Source organism: Crocuta crocuta, unplaced genomic scaffold (genome assembly GCF_008692635.1).
Source record: "Crocuta crocuta isolate KB4526 unplaced genomic scaffold, BGI_CrCroc_1.0 scaffold95, whole genome shotgun sequence".
Taxonomy (NCBI): Eukaryota; Metazoa; Chordata; class Mammalia; order Carnivora; family Hyaenidae; genus Crocuta; species Crocuta crocuta.
In genome coordinates, this window is record NW_027530971.1 from 1,002,556 (window position 1) to 1,020,136 (window position 17,581).

General features: G+C 35.3%; 1 protein-coding gene across 4 annotated transcripts in view; it reads left to right on the top strand.

Annotated features, from left to right (window-relative positions):
- The window catches only part of TMEM38B (transmembrane protein 38B), a 53,124-nt gene that overhangs the window by 31,714 nt on the left and 3,829 nt on the right, over positions 1 to 17,581 (top strand). For all 4 annotated transcript variants that reach the window (XM_077769831.1, XM_077769832.1, XM_077769834.1 and 1 more), the window contains one exon: positions 2,268 to 2,385. In XM_077769831.1, the coding sequence (XP_077625957.1) occupies positions 2,268 to 2,385 (118 nt within the window). The remainder of the gene's footprint in view (positions 1 to 2,267; positions 2,386 to 17,581) is intronic.

The window sequence follows — 17,581 nt, forward strand, 5'->3', positions numbered from 1 at the left end:
GATTTCAGCTTGGGAGCCTTGGGCCTATTTTAGTATTTGTGCTGCTGAAGCAAGCACTGAGAGACATGGACCTAGAGGCCTGAGGTCAGGCCCACAGGTTGGAGTCCAGGTGCAAAGTCCAGAACCATGAGTACAGAGGTTGGAGGCGCAGACTCAGAGAATGGAGCCTGATGTCACAGAGGATTATTCCCAGGCTTTGAAACCTTGAAACCTAATTGAATTTGCCCTGCTGGAGTTTGAAATTGCTGGGACCAGTGACTTCTTTCTTCCTTTCCTTTCATTTTCTCCCTTTTGGAGTTGGAATGTTTCTAATTATTACTGTATACCCATCCTACTATTGTATTTTGGATGCAGAAAAGCTCATTTTCTAGTTTCATAGGAAACTAATACAAGAATATTTTCTAAATGCATCCTGATCTTCCAAACCAATCTCATTGACATTTTTCTAAATCTCAGCCCTGCTCCTATTCCCTGCCCCATTTTATTGTCTACAAAATCATTGCTTTTCAGATTCAATGCTTCTGAATTTATGCTCTAAGGGAATGCTGAGAGGACACCAACGATGAGGCACTGTGGTACAGAATCTAAACTGTCACAAACAAGGAATAGCAAAATGACATTAAGATAAAAGTTAATTCCTTTTACCTATATTTTTTATTTTTCTAAATATTTATTTTTGAGAGAGAAAGACACAGAGTGTGAGCAGAGGGGCAGGAAGCGAGGGAGGCACAGAATGTGAAGCAGGCTCCAGGCTCTGAGCTATCAGCACAGAGCCCGACGTGGGGTTCATACTCCCAAATCATGAGATCATGACCTGAGCTGAAGTCAGACGCTTAACTGACGGAGCCATCCAGGTGCCCCTACCTCATCCTTTAAAAATGTCCATTTGATAAATAAGTAAATAAATAAATATGTCAGTTTGGTGTACATTTTCTAATACATTGTACATATATATAATATATAAATTAATTGATCAACATGTATTAGGGAGTGTCTAAACACCCCCTCCCTTTTTTTTTTCTTTTTACCAATAGGGATGTGCAGTTAAAATTTTTAGAGACCATGTTGCCTTGTGGCTCAGTCAGTTAAGCATCTGACTTCGACTCAGGTCATGAGCTCATGGTCTGTGAGTTTGAGCCCCATGCTGGGCTCTGGCTGACAGCTGGGAGCCTGCTTCAGATTCTGTCTCCCATTCTCTCTGTCCCTCCCCTGCTCGCTCGCTCTCTCTCTCAAAAATAAACATTAAATCAAAATTTTAAAAAAGGTTTTAGAGACCACTGTTTCAGAACATTAATGTTCCCCAGTCAGTTGTTAAGGTCTAAACCTGTTACCCAAACCTAACCCTATTTTGAACTCGGTCCTTAGCTTCTAATAAATAAATAGGTAATTTTTCATAAAATGGCTTGTAGTGACTTTTAAATTTGTCATATTTTGCAGTGTGGAATTCTAAGGGTTTATCATTTATCTTTCTCTAATTGTAAGCACAAAGCTAAATAATGATCTGTTACTCAGATATACTTTAAATGTGTGGCAAATATGTAACATGAAAGTAATGCTTTGTGCTTTTGTTAGCCACGTAATGTGCTGGATATGGCTCATACTGTTGTATGAGAGCTGGCTGTGTGTGAAAGTAATGCTTCTTTTTGTAGATTAGCATTTTATAGATGTTAACATTTCAGCACTAATTTATTAAGATACTAACTAACACTAATCTGTGCTGGAGCTAGCCAAGTAATGTGCTGGATGTGGCTCATACTGTTGTATGAGAGCTGGTTGTGTGTATCTATCTCTTCTCCGTTCTGCACAGCAGCCTGAAATTGACTGTGATGGGAGTGTGTATACCATGGAAATGGGAAGATACTGTAAATCAAGGCTTTCCTTTTTCCTTCTCCCACCTGACTTGAAGGAGCTTGTTTAGCACTATACAAACTAATCTGCTTTTTACTAAGTCACACTGTGGAACATGGGACTTTCAAATCTTTGTAAAAAGGTGTTATATGGTCAAATGCATCTCAAAAATACTGTAAATAGAAATGAACTCTATCAGTCACAATAAGTGAACCTTCTAAGATCTCTGATACTTTATCAGAGTGAAATCATACTGTGTATAACTTAACACTTCTAAACTTTAGAAATATGTTCACAGAACTCATTTTCATTCTGTTACTAAATCATAATTAAATTAATATTTTTCAGAGTTCTCTTTGAGAAATCTAGGGATGGATCATGTTTATTATTTACTGACTTAAAATGTATTTTATTTTCAGCCCTGCCAAGGTAACCCTACTGGGATCAGTTATCTTCACATTCCAGCACACCAAACATCTTGCAGTATCAAGGCATAATCTTATGTTCCTTTATACTATGTTTCTTGTGGTCACAAAGGTAAGAATCCAAAGTAGCTGTAAATATATATTACAAATGGTGTATAACCAGAATTCTGCATATTAGGCAAGTAGCAGGAACATTTATTTTTCACTGTTATTACAGTATTAAAAGGTAAGTTTTGGGATGTTTATTCAGCTCATCCATGACTTTCTGAAACACCGCTCTTGTATGATTCCTCATTTGATTTATGCTGAGGCTATCATGAAAGATTTGCAGATAGTCTAATATATGTTGGCGGCCAGAGAGTAGTGGAAATAGCTATAGCTGATCAGACTGCAGACAGCAATGTCTTATTTGTAAAATGAGATAGAATAGATGTTCTCTGAGGTTGTTTTAAACTTTAACATTTCAAAATTTTATAGTGGGGCATATTTATGCATAGTCTCATGTATCATTATTGCCTTGTTGGAAGCTTTATTCTGTCTTGAAGATAGGAGGTAGTGTGGTATAAGATTACAGGTTTTGGAGAAAGGTAATCCTAAATTCAAATCCTAGCTTTGCTATCTAATTCCTGAAAAGGCAAGTCACTTAATGTCTCTGACTCCTGATTTCCTCATCTTCATTATATGATTGTTGAGAGGATTGAAGATGGTGCATGTCTATCACTGTGACGTGTCTTATGAATTTTATTTGCAGCTGTATCATGAGGCTAATTCTGATTATTGTTATTCTTACCATTATTAAATATTGTTCCCTATTCAAAAGTAGACAGTTGGCTTAAAAAGTATTATTATTTAAATATAGAGGAATTTTTTAGCTAACCCTCAGTCTAGATATTTTTGGGTAAAAACTCACCTATGGGATTCTTAAAAGGAAAACCATACTTACTATATAAATTTATATCTCAGAAAGAACCAAGTCACTATAGGGATAGTTTATTTTTGTTTCAGTGGTTTCTGCTGTGGAGGTGATCTGTGGCTGTTATTCAAGCACTTCAAATATCTGAGGCAAAATCTCTTCATATGTGTCCTTCTCTTCTAGTCCTCAACATTTTGAGCTGTATGTATTTTTTTATAAAAGCTTATTGAGATATATGTTATATATTGTACAATTTATCCATTTAAGTATACATTTCAGTGGGTTTTTTTGTATATTCATAGAATAGTGCATTTGTCACCACAATCAATATTAAAACATTTTCATCACTCCAAAAAAGAAACCTTACACCCATTAGCAGTTACTTCATATTTTCCCTCAGTCCCTCCAACTGTAGGCAACCACTGATCTACTCTCTGTTTCTATAAATTTGCCTATTCTGACATTTCATGTGATTACTAATATACAATATGTGTCCTTGTGACTTGTTTCTTTCACTTACCATAATGTTTTTGAGGTTCATCAATGTTGTATGTATTAGTATGTTATTCCTTTTTATTGCCAAATAATAGTCCATTGTATGGATGTACCACATTCTCTTTATCCATTGGGTTGATGAATATTTGGGTTTATTTTTTTGGCTAATAGGAATAATGAGTTATGAGCATTCATATACTTTTTTTTGTGTGGATATGTGTTTCATTTCTTTTGGGTATATCATATAGAAATGGACTAGATAATATAGTAATGCTGTGTTTAACCTTTGAGGAACTAACAGACTATTTTCCATGGTGGCTTCATCATTTTAAATTCCCACTAGCAAAGTATGAAAACTCTAATTTCACATACCATCATCAGTGCTTGCCTTTTTTTATTAAAGCCATTCTAGTGGTTGTGAAGTGGCATCTCATTGTGATTTTGATTTATATTTTCCTGATAACTAATGGAAAAAGATGACATCTTTTCATGTGCTTGTTTGTATGTTTTTGGAAAAATGTCTAATAAGATTTGCCCATTTTTAAATATGTCATTTGTCTTTTTAATGTTGAGCTGTAAGAATTCCTCATATATTTTGGATCCTAGACCCTTACTAGGTTTCTGATTTATAGATGTTTTCTCCCATTCTATGGATTTTCCTTTCACTTAAAAAAAATTTTTTTTTTAATGTTTTTACTTACTTGAGAGAGAGAGAGAGAGAGAGACAGAGAGAGAGAGCTTGAGCAGGGGAGGGTCAGAGAGAGGGAGACACAGAATCCGAAGCAGACTCCAGACTCTGAGCTAGCTGTCAGCACAGAGCCCGACGCATGAACCGTGAGATCATGACTGAGCTGAAGTCGGATGCTTAACCAACTGAGCTACCCAGCCGCCCCTTCTTTTCACCTTCTTGATAATGTTTTTGGAAGTACCAATTTCTAAACTTTTGATGAAGTCAAATTTACTTATTTTCTCTTTTGTTGTGAATGTTTTTGATGTCATATCTAAGAAACTGTTGCCAAATCCAAGGTCAAAAGGATTATCTCTATGCTTTCTTCTATGAGTTATATAGTTTTAGTTCTAATTTAGCTCTTTTAATGCATTTTCAAATAATTTTTCGGTATGGTATGAGGAAGGATTCAATTAAACTTCATTCTTTTACCTTCTGTGGATATCTAGTTTTACATTCTTGAAGATTCTGTGGATATCTGTTCATCCTAGTATTATGTATTGAAAAGACTGTTCTTTTCCTCACTGAATTATCTTGATACCCTTGCTGAAAATCAGTTGTAAATGTGAGGGCATTTTTTCTGGATTCTCACTTTTACTCTTATCTATTTACTTATCCTACTGCTAGTACCACAGTGACTTAATTATTTTAGCATGGTAGTTAGTTTTGATATTGAGAAGTGTGAATCCTCTGAGTTTCTTCTTTCTAAGGATTGTTTTGACCATACTGGGTCGTTTGAATTTCCATATACATTTTAGGTTTAACTTCATAATTTCTGCAAAGAAGCCCAGCTCATATTTTCATAGAGATTGCCTTCAATCTGCAAATAAGTTTGGAAGTATTACTATCTTAATACTTTTAAGGCTTTCAAACAATCAGCAAGATGTCTTTCCATTTATTAGGTCTTTTAAAGTATTTTTTCATGATGCTTTCAATGTATGAGTCACACACTCCTTTTGTTAAATTTGTCCTAAGTATTTTATTCTATTTGATGCTATAGTAAGTGGGATTGCTTTTTAGTTTTGTTTTCACATTGTACATTGCAAATGTGTAGAAATAAAATTGATGTTTGATCTTCTATCTTACAACCTTGCTATAACAAACTTGTTTGTTAGCTCCAGTAGGTTTTGTGGCGGTATTTTGGTGTGCATTCCTTAGGATTTCCTATATTCAAGATCATGTCATCTGCAAATAGAGGAAGTTTTACTTCTTTTTTTTTCAGTCTGCATGTCTTCTAATTTTTTTGTGCAGTTACCCTGGCTGGAACCTCTAGTACAATGTTTAATTAAAATAGAATGAACATCCTTGGTTTTTTCCTGATTTTAGGAAGAAGTCATTCTCTTATCTTTCACTATCATATTATGTCTTTATCATATTAAGTATGATATTAACAATAGGTCTTTCATTGGTTCCTGTTATTTGATTGAGGAAGTTAGTCCCCTTCTATTCTTAGGTTTTGAGTGTTTTTATCATGAAGGAATATTGGGAGCTGTATAATTTCTGAGATATTCTAACTTTAATCTTTAGAGAAAATGAACAGTATTGTGAATTTATAAGAATAAGAACTACTGGTGTTTGTTGAATTTTTTTAATTACAAAGGTCAGTTTTTGTTGAAGTTCTAGTTTGTGGAATAAAAATGAGTTTTTCTTATAATTATTGCTGGACGTATAATTCTTTATTATAATATTTAAACTTAAACACCATATTGCAGTGTGATAATAACATACAGTATTGAATTTGTCTCATAATATTTCCCAGAATTTTCCTATTATCTACTAACTTTTTAAAAAAAATTTTTAATGTTTATTTATTTTGAGAGAGAGGCAGAGTGTGAGCAGGAGAGGGGCAGAGAAAGAGAGAGACATAGAATCCGAAGGAGGCTCCAGGCTCTGAGCTGTCAGCACAGAACCCAGTTCAGGGCTTGAACTCACAGACCATGAGATCATGACCTGAGCCAAAGTTGCATGCTTAACCGACTGAGCCACCCATGTGCCTCTGTTATCCACCTACTTCTAAATAGAATGTGCATTTTAAACATAATAGCTTTGCCTAAGTTCCATTTAGATTTGTTCTGATTTTTTAAAAATATTTATTTATTTTTGAGAGAGAGAAGGAGGGGCAGAGAGAGAGGGGGACAGAAGATCCGAGGTGGGCTCCCCACTGATACCAGTGAGCCTAATGCAGGGCTCAAACTCATGAACTGTAAGATCAGGACCTGCTGAGCCACCCAGGCACCCCTTATACTGATTTTTAAATGTCTTATCATTTGATTCTGAGTAGCTACTATAGTTTTTCATTTCTTAGATATAAAAAAATGAATTGATAGAATATTCAGGGAAAAATTGGCAGTAATTATTTTTTCTTTACTTTGCTCTTTTCCTGTATTATTTATATAGTCAGGAAATTTGCATTGTCTGTTTTGGATGATAATCCAGTGCTTTGGCGTATACAAAGATACTAATAAATATGGTTTCTCTTTTCAAAGAGAATAGCTTCCCAAAAGCAAAATAAGCACACAGAAGACTACGATATAAGTATAAGAATAGTGAGTTCTGTAAGAGAAACAGTAAGTAAATGCCCCCAGCATTGCTCAATCTCTGGTATCTTTGATGGTATCACAATCCACCAGAAGTCACTCTGTGGTAAGCCACACGTAGTCTCCCTCTTGACATGTGCAGACTAGCCCTGAGTCAAGGACTTGTGGTATCATTTAGATATCTGGAGTCTCCTCCCTGGCCCTGAACCTGCCTGGTTTCTTTGATGACCTACCCTGGTCAAGTCTGTTTAGATTCACCGATACCAGTCTCTGCCACCTCAGTTTCAGTTCTAGCTCTCTGCTTGAGAAATTGTCCTGAGGCAGAAGTCAGGGTAAATGTGTGGATTACTTTATCAATTTGTCTCTTCTCATGATCAGTCTTAAATTCTCTGTTATCCAGTGCCGAAAAGTATTTACCTTATATATTTTGTCAGGTTTATGGCTTTTATGCCTGGAGGGCTAGTCTAGAATCAGTTCTTATGTCATAGTCAAGGAGGAAGTTCTTGGACTCCCTTCTTTTCCAGCCCTCACAAGTCCTTTGTTATTCTTAAAATCCAAGCTTCAGAGAAAAGAAATATGTGCCAACTACGACTGTTAGTATAGGGCAAAAGCACACGGCTTTGGAGTGAGACTTAGAAATTTAGGCTTTACAGTTTTAAGCACACCATTTATATTTCTTAAACTAGAGTTACACATATTTTAAGGGATATATGGCTTTTGTTTGGCACTGGATGTACAAAGTCACATCATAGATATGATGCATTATGTACCAGTGGTTGATCTCAGTGTTGATGATTATAAACATTTTAAAGTTAAACAGGAATATACTATGGAATACAATTCAAAATTTACCTTTTTTTTTTTTAAAGATAAGAAAATAATGACATTTTATATTTGACATGTCTTCATTTTGGGCTCTGCTAAGTTCACTTTCTTTTTTTTTTTTTTTTTTTAATTTNCCATCAGAGATGATTTGAAAAAAGTTTGAGAAGCATGGATTATCTTTCGACTCCTCAGGATAAGGAGTTTTCATGAAATAGTGTTATTGTGAAATAAAGCACAGGGAGACTTGAGTGGTTAAGAGGGATTAAAACTGAAAAGAGTCTGTTGGATTTTGAAATGGAGAGGTATTTGGTGACCTTGATGAAAGCAGTTTCAATGGCCTGGAAGAGAATAGAAAAATGATTGTAATAGACGGAGGTGAATAAGAGAAATTGAAGACAAAGCATATAAACTATTTTAAAGGGAAATAGAGAGTATAAATAGAAACAGCCTGGGAGAGAGGTTTGGCAGTATCTGACAAAGTTGAAGATTCATATTATCTTTTGACTTGTTAATTCCATTTCTAGGTATAACCTCTGACAGTCTCCCAACATGTGGTACAGAGACCAACTTCACCAGTATCTCTTTTAAAAAATGTTTTAGTAAAGTAGCATTTTTTTAAAGATTCTTTCAATACCCAATACCCAGGCCACCAACTTATTCTTTCATGTAAATACTCTGATTTCTCATCTTTATTGTATGTGGTCTTTTATTCAGAGCCTCCGATCTGAAAAAATTGGGCTAAAGGATCTTATACAGAAAGTTAATCTAACTGACAGTACATTTTCCAGAAATACAAAGAATAACTTTAAAGGGCTGTTAAATTTACAAAACACTTAGGAACAAACTCTTTAAAAAGTTTTTAAAAACCAACTTATTGAAATATAATTTTCATGTAATACAATATACTCATTCTAAGATTACATTTTGATGAGTTTCGACAAATTTATGTACCTGCATAGTTATCACAATCAAAATACAGAACATTTCCATTACTTCAAAAGGTCCTTGTGCACTACTCCAGTAAATCCCAACAACTGCTTATAGCTATAGGGTACCACTTACCTACTTTCATTTTTTTCAAGTTTTATATAAATGGAATGATATGTATATTTTGTGTTTTGTTCAGCATAATGTTTTTGAGATTTACCTATGCTGTTGCATATTCCTTTCTGTTGCTAAGTATCATTATACACCCCAATTGATTTATCCAATTTTCTGTTGATGGATTTTGGATTGCTTCTAGTTTTTGATTGTTTGAATAAAGTTATTATGAATAACGTTGCTATGAAAACATGTACTTCCTATGGACATATATTTTCATTTTTCTTGGGATAAATAGGAGTGGAGTTGCTGGGTTATATGGAAAGAATATGTTTAACTTAAAAAAAAACCTGGCACACTGTTTTCCAAAATGGTTGTACCCATCATCATTACTACCAGCAGTGTATGAGAGTTTCATTTGTCTTACATTTTTGCTGATATATGTTATGTCAGTCTTTAGCCATTTTATATGTATATAGTGGTATCTCATTGTAGGGTGTTTTTGTGTGTGTGAGTGTGTTTTCTTTTTTTTTTTTCAGTTCTCTGATAACTAGAGATTTGAGCATCTTTTCAAGTGCTGATTGATCATTTATATTATCAGTGTTTGTTCAAATCTTTGCCCGTTTATGAAAATTGGATTGTTTTTCTTATTATTGACTTGTAACATTTTGCAGCATGTTCAGGATAGCAGGATACCAGTTCTTGGTGAGATACCTGGATTCCAAATATTCTCCTAGTTTGTGGCTTTATTATTTCCTTAATGTTGGTTTTAGAAGAGTGGAAGTTTTTAGCTTTGATGAAATTCAGTTTATCACATTTTCCTCTTATGGTGCTGCTTTTTGTGTCCTATGTAAGGAATTCTTCCATACATCAAGATTTTGAAGATTTTTTACCAGTATTTTCTTCTTACTGTTTTTAAATTTAGGTATAGGATCCATTTCAAATTAAGTTTTATGATTGGTATGAGGTAAGGGTCAGGTTTATTTTTTTCATATGAAGATGAATTTGTTCTAGCACTGTTTGTTGAAAAGACTATCCTTTCCCTAATTGAAATATATTGGCATCTTTGTTGAATATCAGTTGCCCTTATATCTGTGGGTCTATTTCTGAACTGTATTCTGTTCCATTGATTTCTATGTCTTATCTTTACCCAATATGAAATTGTCTTACATAACTAATTTTAGAGTAAGTCTTGAAATCAAGTAGTTTAAATACTTCAAATTTATTTTTTCTCAAAATTTCTTTGGGTATTTTAGGTGTTTTATATTTTCATATAAGTGTTAGGTTTAGGGTGTCCCTTTCTAAAAATCAATCAATCAATCAGTCAATCAATCACAAAGCTTCCGGGGTTGTGATTGAGATTGTGTTGTATTCAGAGAGCCGTTTGGGAGNTAGGGAGTTACATCTTAAAAACATTGAACTTTCCAATTCATCAGTATGATATATTTCTCCATTTATTTAGGTCTTCTTAAGTTTTCGTGGTTTTCATTGTTTTACATATATTTGGTTAAATTTATCCTGAAGTAGTTCATATTCTTGGGGTGCCTTTATAAGTAGTAATTAAAATTTTTTCAATTTTTTAGTTTACATTTCTTATATATACATTTATAGTTGATTCTTGTATATTATTTTTGTATTCTGTGACCTTGCTAAATTTACCTATTGGTTCTGGTATATTTTATGTAGATTTTTTAGCATTGTCTATGTATATGATCTTGTTGTCTGTAATACGATTTTACTTTTTCCTTTTTAACATGGATGCTATTTATTTCTTTTTATTACCTTATTGTCCTGGTCAGAACCTCCAATACAAGGGTGAATAAAAATGGTGAGTTATTGTGGACATCTTTGTCTGTTTCCTGACCTTAGTGGGAAACATTCATCATACATTAAGTATGATGTTAACTGTAAATTCTTATCAATGTACTTTAGCAGGTTGAGGAAATTACCTCATATTCCTAATTTGGTGAGAATTTTTATCACAAATTGGTGGGAATTTTGTTAAATGTTCTATGTTGGTTGAGATGATCATAAGGTGTTTTTCTCCTTTCTGGCCTGCCAAGTTTCTGTGGACAGATCTGCTGTGAACCTGACCTGTCTTCCCTTGTAGGTTAAGGACTTGTGATCTCTGGCCTTTGTATATTCTTTTCAGCTTCATTATTTTCCATAATTTTATCTTCTGTGTTACTGATTTGCTGTTCTGCTTTGTCCATTCTCATTGTCATTGGAGCCATTTGAGATTGCATCTTTGTTATAGCATTTTCAATTTTGGCCTGACTAGATTTTAGTCCTTTTATCCCTGCAGAAAGGGATTCTCTGGTGTCTTCTATACTTTTTTCAAACCCAGCGAGTGTTCTTATATTCGTGGTTTTAAATTCTAGTTCAGACATCTTACTTATATCTGTGTTGATTAAATCACTGGCTTTGCTCTCTTGCCTGTTTTTTCTTTTGGGTTGAGTTTCTCCATCTCATCATTTTGTCCAGAAAAGAAAAGAGCAATGAAAGAAAAGAAAAATACACACAAAGAAACAAACAGAAAAGCTAGATCCTGGGTGTGTTTTGGCCTGCTTGTTAAAAGGCTCTAGATCCAAAAATAAAATAAGATAAAAGAAAATAAAAATATGTATATATAAAAATATATAAATAAAATATNAAACAAATAAAAAAAATAAAGTAAAACAGAAGTTGCATCTAATTTTCCCTAGAGTTGAAGCTTTGCAGTACTATGGCAGTAGACTTAGTGCAAAGGAGTTGTTTGTGCTGGTCTTCTTTGGGGACCCTGCTCTACTGATTCTCAGGCTCACTCCTTCTAGTGGAAAAGTGCCTCAGGGCTACAGGGGTGTGGGTCTTGATGTAAGTGGCTCTGGCCTCCACTAGGTGGCACTGCCTTGTCCCCTGAAGGCTTTCAGCTGTGAAGGATGGAATGAATATAGCCAACTTCCCCTCCCACTCTTTAATCCTGGAGCTGAATGTTGGCACTCTACAGGGAAACTTCACAGAAGAGCAATTAATCACCCCCTCTTATGTCCCTGGTGTCCATCAGAACCCCATGTTAACCCAGCCTCTGTTCAAACTTTTTTTTAATTTCAGGTGCATGACTGAATTTCACAACTTCAAATTTCAGGGATTTCCTGGGCCAGACCTGTGCTGCTCCTCTGGGACAGGGTCTCGCCAGGCTTTTGTCCACCCTGCGAAAAAAGCAGTGGCGTTACTGTGCTGCAGAAATCAGGCACCCCAGCTTTCAGCCCTCAGCCTGAGTGAGTCCCTTCTCTTATGCCTGCCTACAGCACAACACTTTGGTGCTATCCCTCTGTCTTATGACATAAACGATCCTCAGACCATGCTGTCATTCCTGGGATTCTGTTGCTTTACCACTTGAGCACCTTTAAGCCAGGCACTACCCCCACCAATTTGGAATGCTGAAAGTTCAGATTTTGGCTCTGCTGTTTATAATACTTTGTGATAGCCTCCTTAAGCTGTCTCCCTGCCCAGCTGGACCCAGAGTAGCATCTCTTCCTGTAAACCCTCTGCACCTCCTATCTTCCAAACGGTGTTCCCCTTTTTACATGTAGTCTTGCAGTTTTTGTTCATTTAGACTTCCAGTTGGTTTCTTTGGTGTTTAGAATGATGGAATAACTATCTAGCTGAGTTCAAGGGATGAGACAGGCTTAGGGTCTCCCTACTTTTCTGCCATTTTAACTCCACCCCCCTCCTCTCTTTCTAAGTTAGCCCTACTATATGTTTATCAATTTCATTGATTTGCTTGAAAGACCCAGGCTTTGGGGTGCCTGGATGGCTCAGTCCGTTAAGTGTCCACCTTGGGCTCAGGTCATTATCTCACAGCTCCTGAGTTCAAGCCCCAGGTCAGCTCTGTGCTGACAGCTCAGAGCCTGCTTCAGATTCTGTCTCTCTCTGCCCTTCCCTTCCTTATGCTTGCTCGCTCTCTCTCAAAAAAAGAAAGACCCAGCCTTTGGTGTCATTATTTTCTGTTTTGTGTTTCACTAATTTCAGGTCTATATTATGTCCTTCTTTGTACTTACTTTGGGCTTAATTTTTTCTTTTTTCTGTAAAGAATAGGTTGATAAGTTTGACTCTGTAACATTTTTTAAAAAGTTGCATGGAAGAAAGCACCATGGACAAAGTAAAAGTATAGTTGTCAAACAGTGATAAAAGTACTTACAACATATATCATTGACAGCTTGTATTTGTAATACATAACAACCTCTTAAAAATTAAAGGTTACAGGGTCAAAAGCTTGATAGAAAACTTAAAAGGAAGCTGTCAACAGAATTCACACAGAAAAGATATGAAGATGTCTTTCAAACATATGAAAAAATATGAAGCACTCATAATTTGAGAAATATTAATTAAAATAATTCTCGGATACCATTTCTCATATATGTTCTGTTTACAAGGCTATGGAGAATTAGGCCCTCTTGGAATTTTTCATTTTTAGTGTTTCCTGGGTATTCCTGCATGTTTGTTTTTCTCCTCAAAATTTTACTAGCTATTTTTGCATATATGATATGAACTTTAATACCAATTTGTCTTACTCCATAAAAAAGCTTGTTAGTATTTTTTTATTAAGATTGTATTAAATTTATAAATCAACTTAGGGAGGCAGTTATATTACACAAACAGAATGATACAGGAGTGAGGACAGAGCCAGGAGTTTCTTTAATATTTAGAGAAGAAAGATTCAGAATGGGAAACTGGAAAGAAGTTGTGAATAAAGCAAGGGGAAAACCAAGATAAGTTTTAGGAAGATTGGACTGGAGAGTTATGCTGAATGCTGTTGAGAGGTATATTCAGATGGTATGTTATTGAAAACATGAATGCAGGACAATGTTATTAGGCCCTTTGAAGGATACACATGAGCATCTAAACTCTGAATAAGACCCAAAATTTGTCCTCAAGATGTTATGAAGAGAATATGAGACATGTACAGTATGCTTTTAAACTTTATGAAGATAAGCACTAGGTGTATCCCTAGCAACGTGTCTAGTATATGTAGTAGATTTTAAATTTATATTTGTTGACTGATAAATGATCAAAAGCCTCTTTTAGAGGTCTCTGTATATAATTCTCCCATACTTAATTATCTAAGACTGTACTACCAGAAATGAACAATTCGTTTACCCAGTTTATTGAAAAGGACATTTATAAAAATGGAAATCTTGGGACATCTGGGTGGCTCAGTCAGTTAAGTGTCTGACTCTTGATCTCAGCTCAGGTCTTCATCTCAGGGTCATGGGTTCAAGCCCCACATTGGGCTCTGCGCTGGGTGTGAAGCCTACTTAAAAAAAGAATTGGAAATCTTAAGATTTTAATTTATTTGGCAGTCATCAGGTTAATACTGATGAATGAATGAGTGGTATCATCAGTGAAAGAAAGTGTAGATTAACAGAAAACATGGTTGAATATGCCACTTGCTATTTCGAGTTCATTCAAGGGCAAGGAGACTTTCACTGGAGGGTGTTCAAAAGGTGGAGTTGACACATGAGTTGCACTGCAAAGGATTGTTTGGATCTAAGCAGGTAGAGACAGAAAGAAGTATATTCTAGGTGGAGAGAGACTAGTAAGGCAAATTTTGCTTACGTAGATACATTTTATAATAGTCTTTCAGTTGTTCATGTGAGGTAGAAGTTATATTTATTTGTTGTACTTTCCATTCTAGACACTGTGGAGGATCTAAAGAATATTAAGTGCCATTTGTGCCCTTGAAGAACTCAGATTGTATGTCAGATTTGTCTGGGCATCTTTGAAATGATATGATGTGAGATATTACATAAAAAATATGTTGGAGCTTTAAACAGTTTCTTTGAATTAGTTCATAACTTAGGATATTTGTAAATATCAGATTGTTGTTAGGGTTTCTACTTTCTTTTCTTATTTCCCTTTTTAAGCAAGAGACCAGGAAGTTAAATGCTATTCAACTTAGGTAATAACACTATTTCTGTTAATAGTTTACTAAATACGGAGACAGTTTTATATTTTATTTGTAAAAGAATAAGGGTTCGTTCCATTTGTCACCATTATATTTGTGTCACCTTGATGAATCAAGACTTGATAAGAGGCTGAATTCACAGAAGTTTGTTCTTGAACCTCATAAGTCTATCTCAGCAGTAATTTCTGATGCCAGCAATACTTCTCAGCTGAGTGATGAGTCTACTGGGAGTAGAGATTCTATTAAAACACTCAACTTTGAAAAATACTGTATAGTTCATGTTCTTAGGAAATACTTTAGATCTTGACAGTCCTTTCTTTAGATTTTGTAAAAAGACATTGCTGTTTTCATGACAGTGGACCATTGTTTTTATCCGAATTCTTTTATCTTTTATGGACAGTCTATGAAGTCAGGTTATGACCAAGATAATTATGCATTATAACTATTTGTTCTAAAGAATAATTTAATATAAAGAAGTTCTTCTTATATTTTATCCAATAATGACATAAACTTGTATCAGCATTATATTTAGACTCATTTTTGTATGTTTTCTCTCCAGATGATCACATTCACATTCATGCCTTTACCTTTTACTTGTATGGTAATGACTTCCAAATCTATATCTGTTACTTAAATATTTGTGGCCACACCTCCATCACTGTATTTACTCTTTACTGTTCTGTAATTACGGGTTTACTCTGTCTCTGACCAGCCTGTCTTTGATTAGCCTGTAGGGACTTTAAAGGCAGGAACTACATTCTGATGTTTTTCTGGCAGCCAGGTGTAATGCACAAGCAGATTATTATAATAATCCTATTGATAGTTGGTTTTAGGTTTTGTTAATGCTGTTCTCTTTGTGGTTTGCCCTTCTAGAATGTGACCCTTTTCGAGTCTTAATTTAAGCCTGAGGTACATCCCTAGGCAGTTCCACTTTGGCTGTCTTTGTACTCCAACCTTCAGCTGGCTGCTGAAGTGTGTGCAACATTTTTGGCTTTCCAATTGGTGCTCTGCACTAGGTTTCTGAAAACTCTTTTTGTGTTTGAACAATTTAGGGTTGGTAAACTTCTCCAGGGTAAGTTATGTGTGGATCTTTAGGCTCCTTTTTTGTAGTTCTCTCTTTTTTGAGATGTGTTTCCCTCAAGTCCTAGGTGCTTTGGCCTTCTCAGACTGCAGCCTGTCTCCTTAGCCCATTCGAGACTTCTGTTTGCTCTTCTCCTATGCTGTGGATGGACACTTATCATTAAAAGAAAAGAACCAGATTGAGTGTGGAGCTCACCTTGTTCAGTTAACTTTCTCTTAGGGATCAATAGCCCCATTAGGTTTGCCTGATTTGTTGTTCTCTAGTGCCTTTTTATGGCTCTTTCATATATTTTTGTTTTTAATATTGAGTTTGGTAAGAGGCTGAGTCTGATATAAGGCATTTATTTAGTCATGGCTAGCTTGAAGCCCATGTGCGTGCATTTTTTTAAAAGTTTGTTATTTTGTTTATTTTTATTGAAGTCAAAGTCATGTAACAAAATCACTATATCTTAGTATACAATCCTGTGACATTTTGTACATTCACAGGGTTGTGTGTGCATGCATTTTTAATTATCTAAATGATAGTATACTATAGCTCTTGTTCTTTGTCTCATTTTCACCTAACAGTTTTTTTAAGGATTTTCCCGTATTACTTTTCTATTTATTACTTAAAAAAAATTTTTTAATAGTTTATTTTTGAGACAGAGAGAGACAGAACATGAGTGGGGGAGGGCTGGAGAGAGAGGGAAACACAGAATCCAAAACAGGCTCCAGGCTCTGAGCTAGCTGTCAGCACAGAGCCCAAAGCGGGGCTCGAACCCTGAACCCGAGATCATGACCGGAGCTGAAATTGGACGCTTAACTGACTGAGCCACCCAGGCGCCCCTTCTATTTATTACTTTTAACAGTTGCACAGTATGAGTTTCACTTAATCCATTCTCCTTGATGGATGCCTATTTTGTCTCCTCACTACTTTAGACTATATTGTAGTTAGTAAAAATTTTATTCTTGATTCCATTTTCTTCAAATAAGTGGATTAAGTTGGGGCCTCTTGTAGAGATTTGTTTCCATAAATTTCTAATTTGATTCATTATCTTAGATTTGCTGGAAGAATTGTCTCTTGGAAATTCTTGGACTTTTTTGGAATCACTCTAGTCCTTAAAACTCTGCCCCCAGATCCTTTTATACCAATCTAATTTTTTGAACAAATCTGAACATCTCTGAANAAGTTGTATGATTAGAGACTTTCTACAGTCTCTCCCAAGGGTAGTATTATGGAGTTTATTGAAAAATCTGTGACTTTAGATAATGATAGAATACAGTGTATTTAGTGATTGAACTCAATCTGGGTGTTCTCAACTGCTTTACTACTTATTAGTTCCGTGACTTTAGTTAAGTTACTGAACCTGTCAGCCTTGGTTCACATCTCTGTGCTGAGAGCAATAATGGAGTAATTGTTGGATTGCATTTAAAGAGGATAAGATAGGATACTTGGGTGGTTCAGTTGGTTGAGCATCTGACTTGGGCTCAGGTCATTATCCTACAGTTCAAGAGTTCAAGCCCCACTTTGGGTTTGCTGGTGTCAGCTCAGAGCCCACTTCAGGTCCTCTGTCATCCTCTCTCTGCCCCTCCCCTGCTTGTGCGCACACTCTCTCTATTTCTCTCTCTCAAAAATAAACATTAAAAAAAAAATAAAGAGGATAAGATAATATAGAACACTTATTAAAGTTCTGGCACATGTTAAGGGCATAGTAATGATAGCTGTTATTGATTGTTTGGTGTTGAGTGTAGATATTTTTTCTT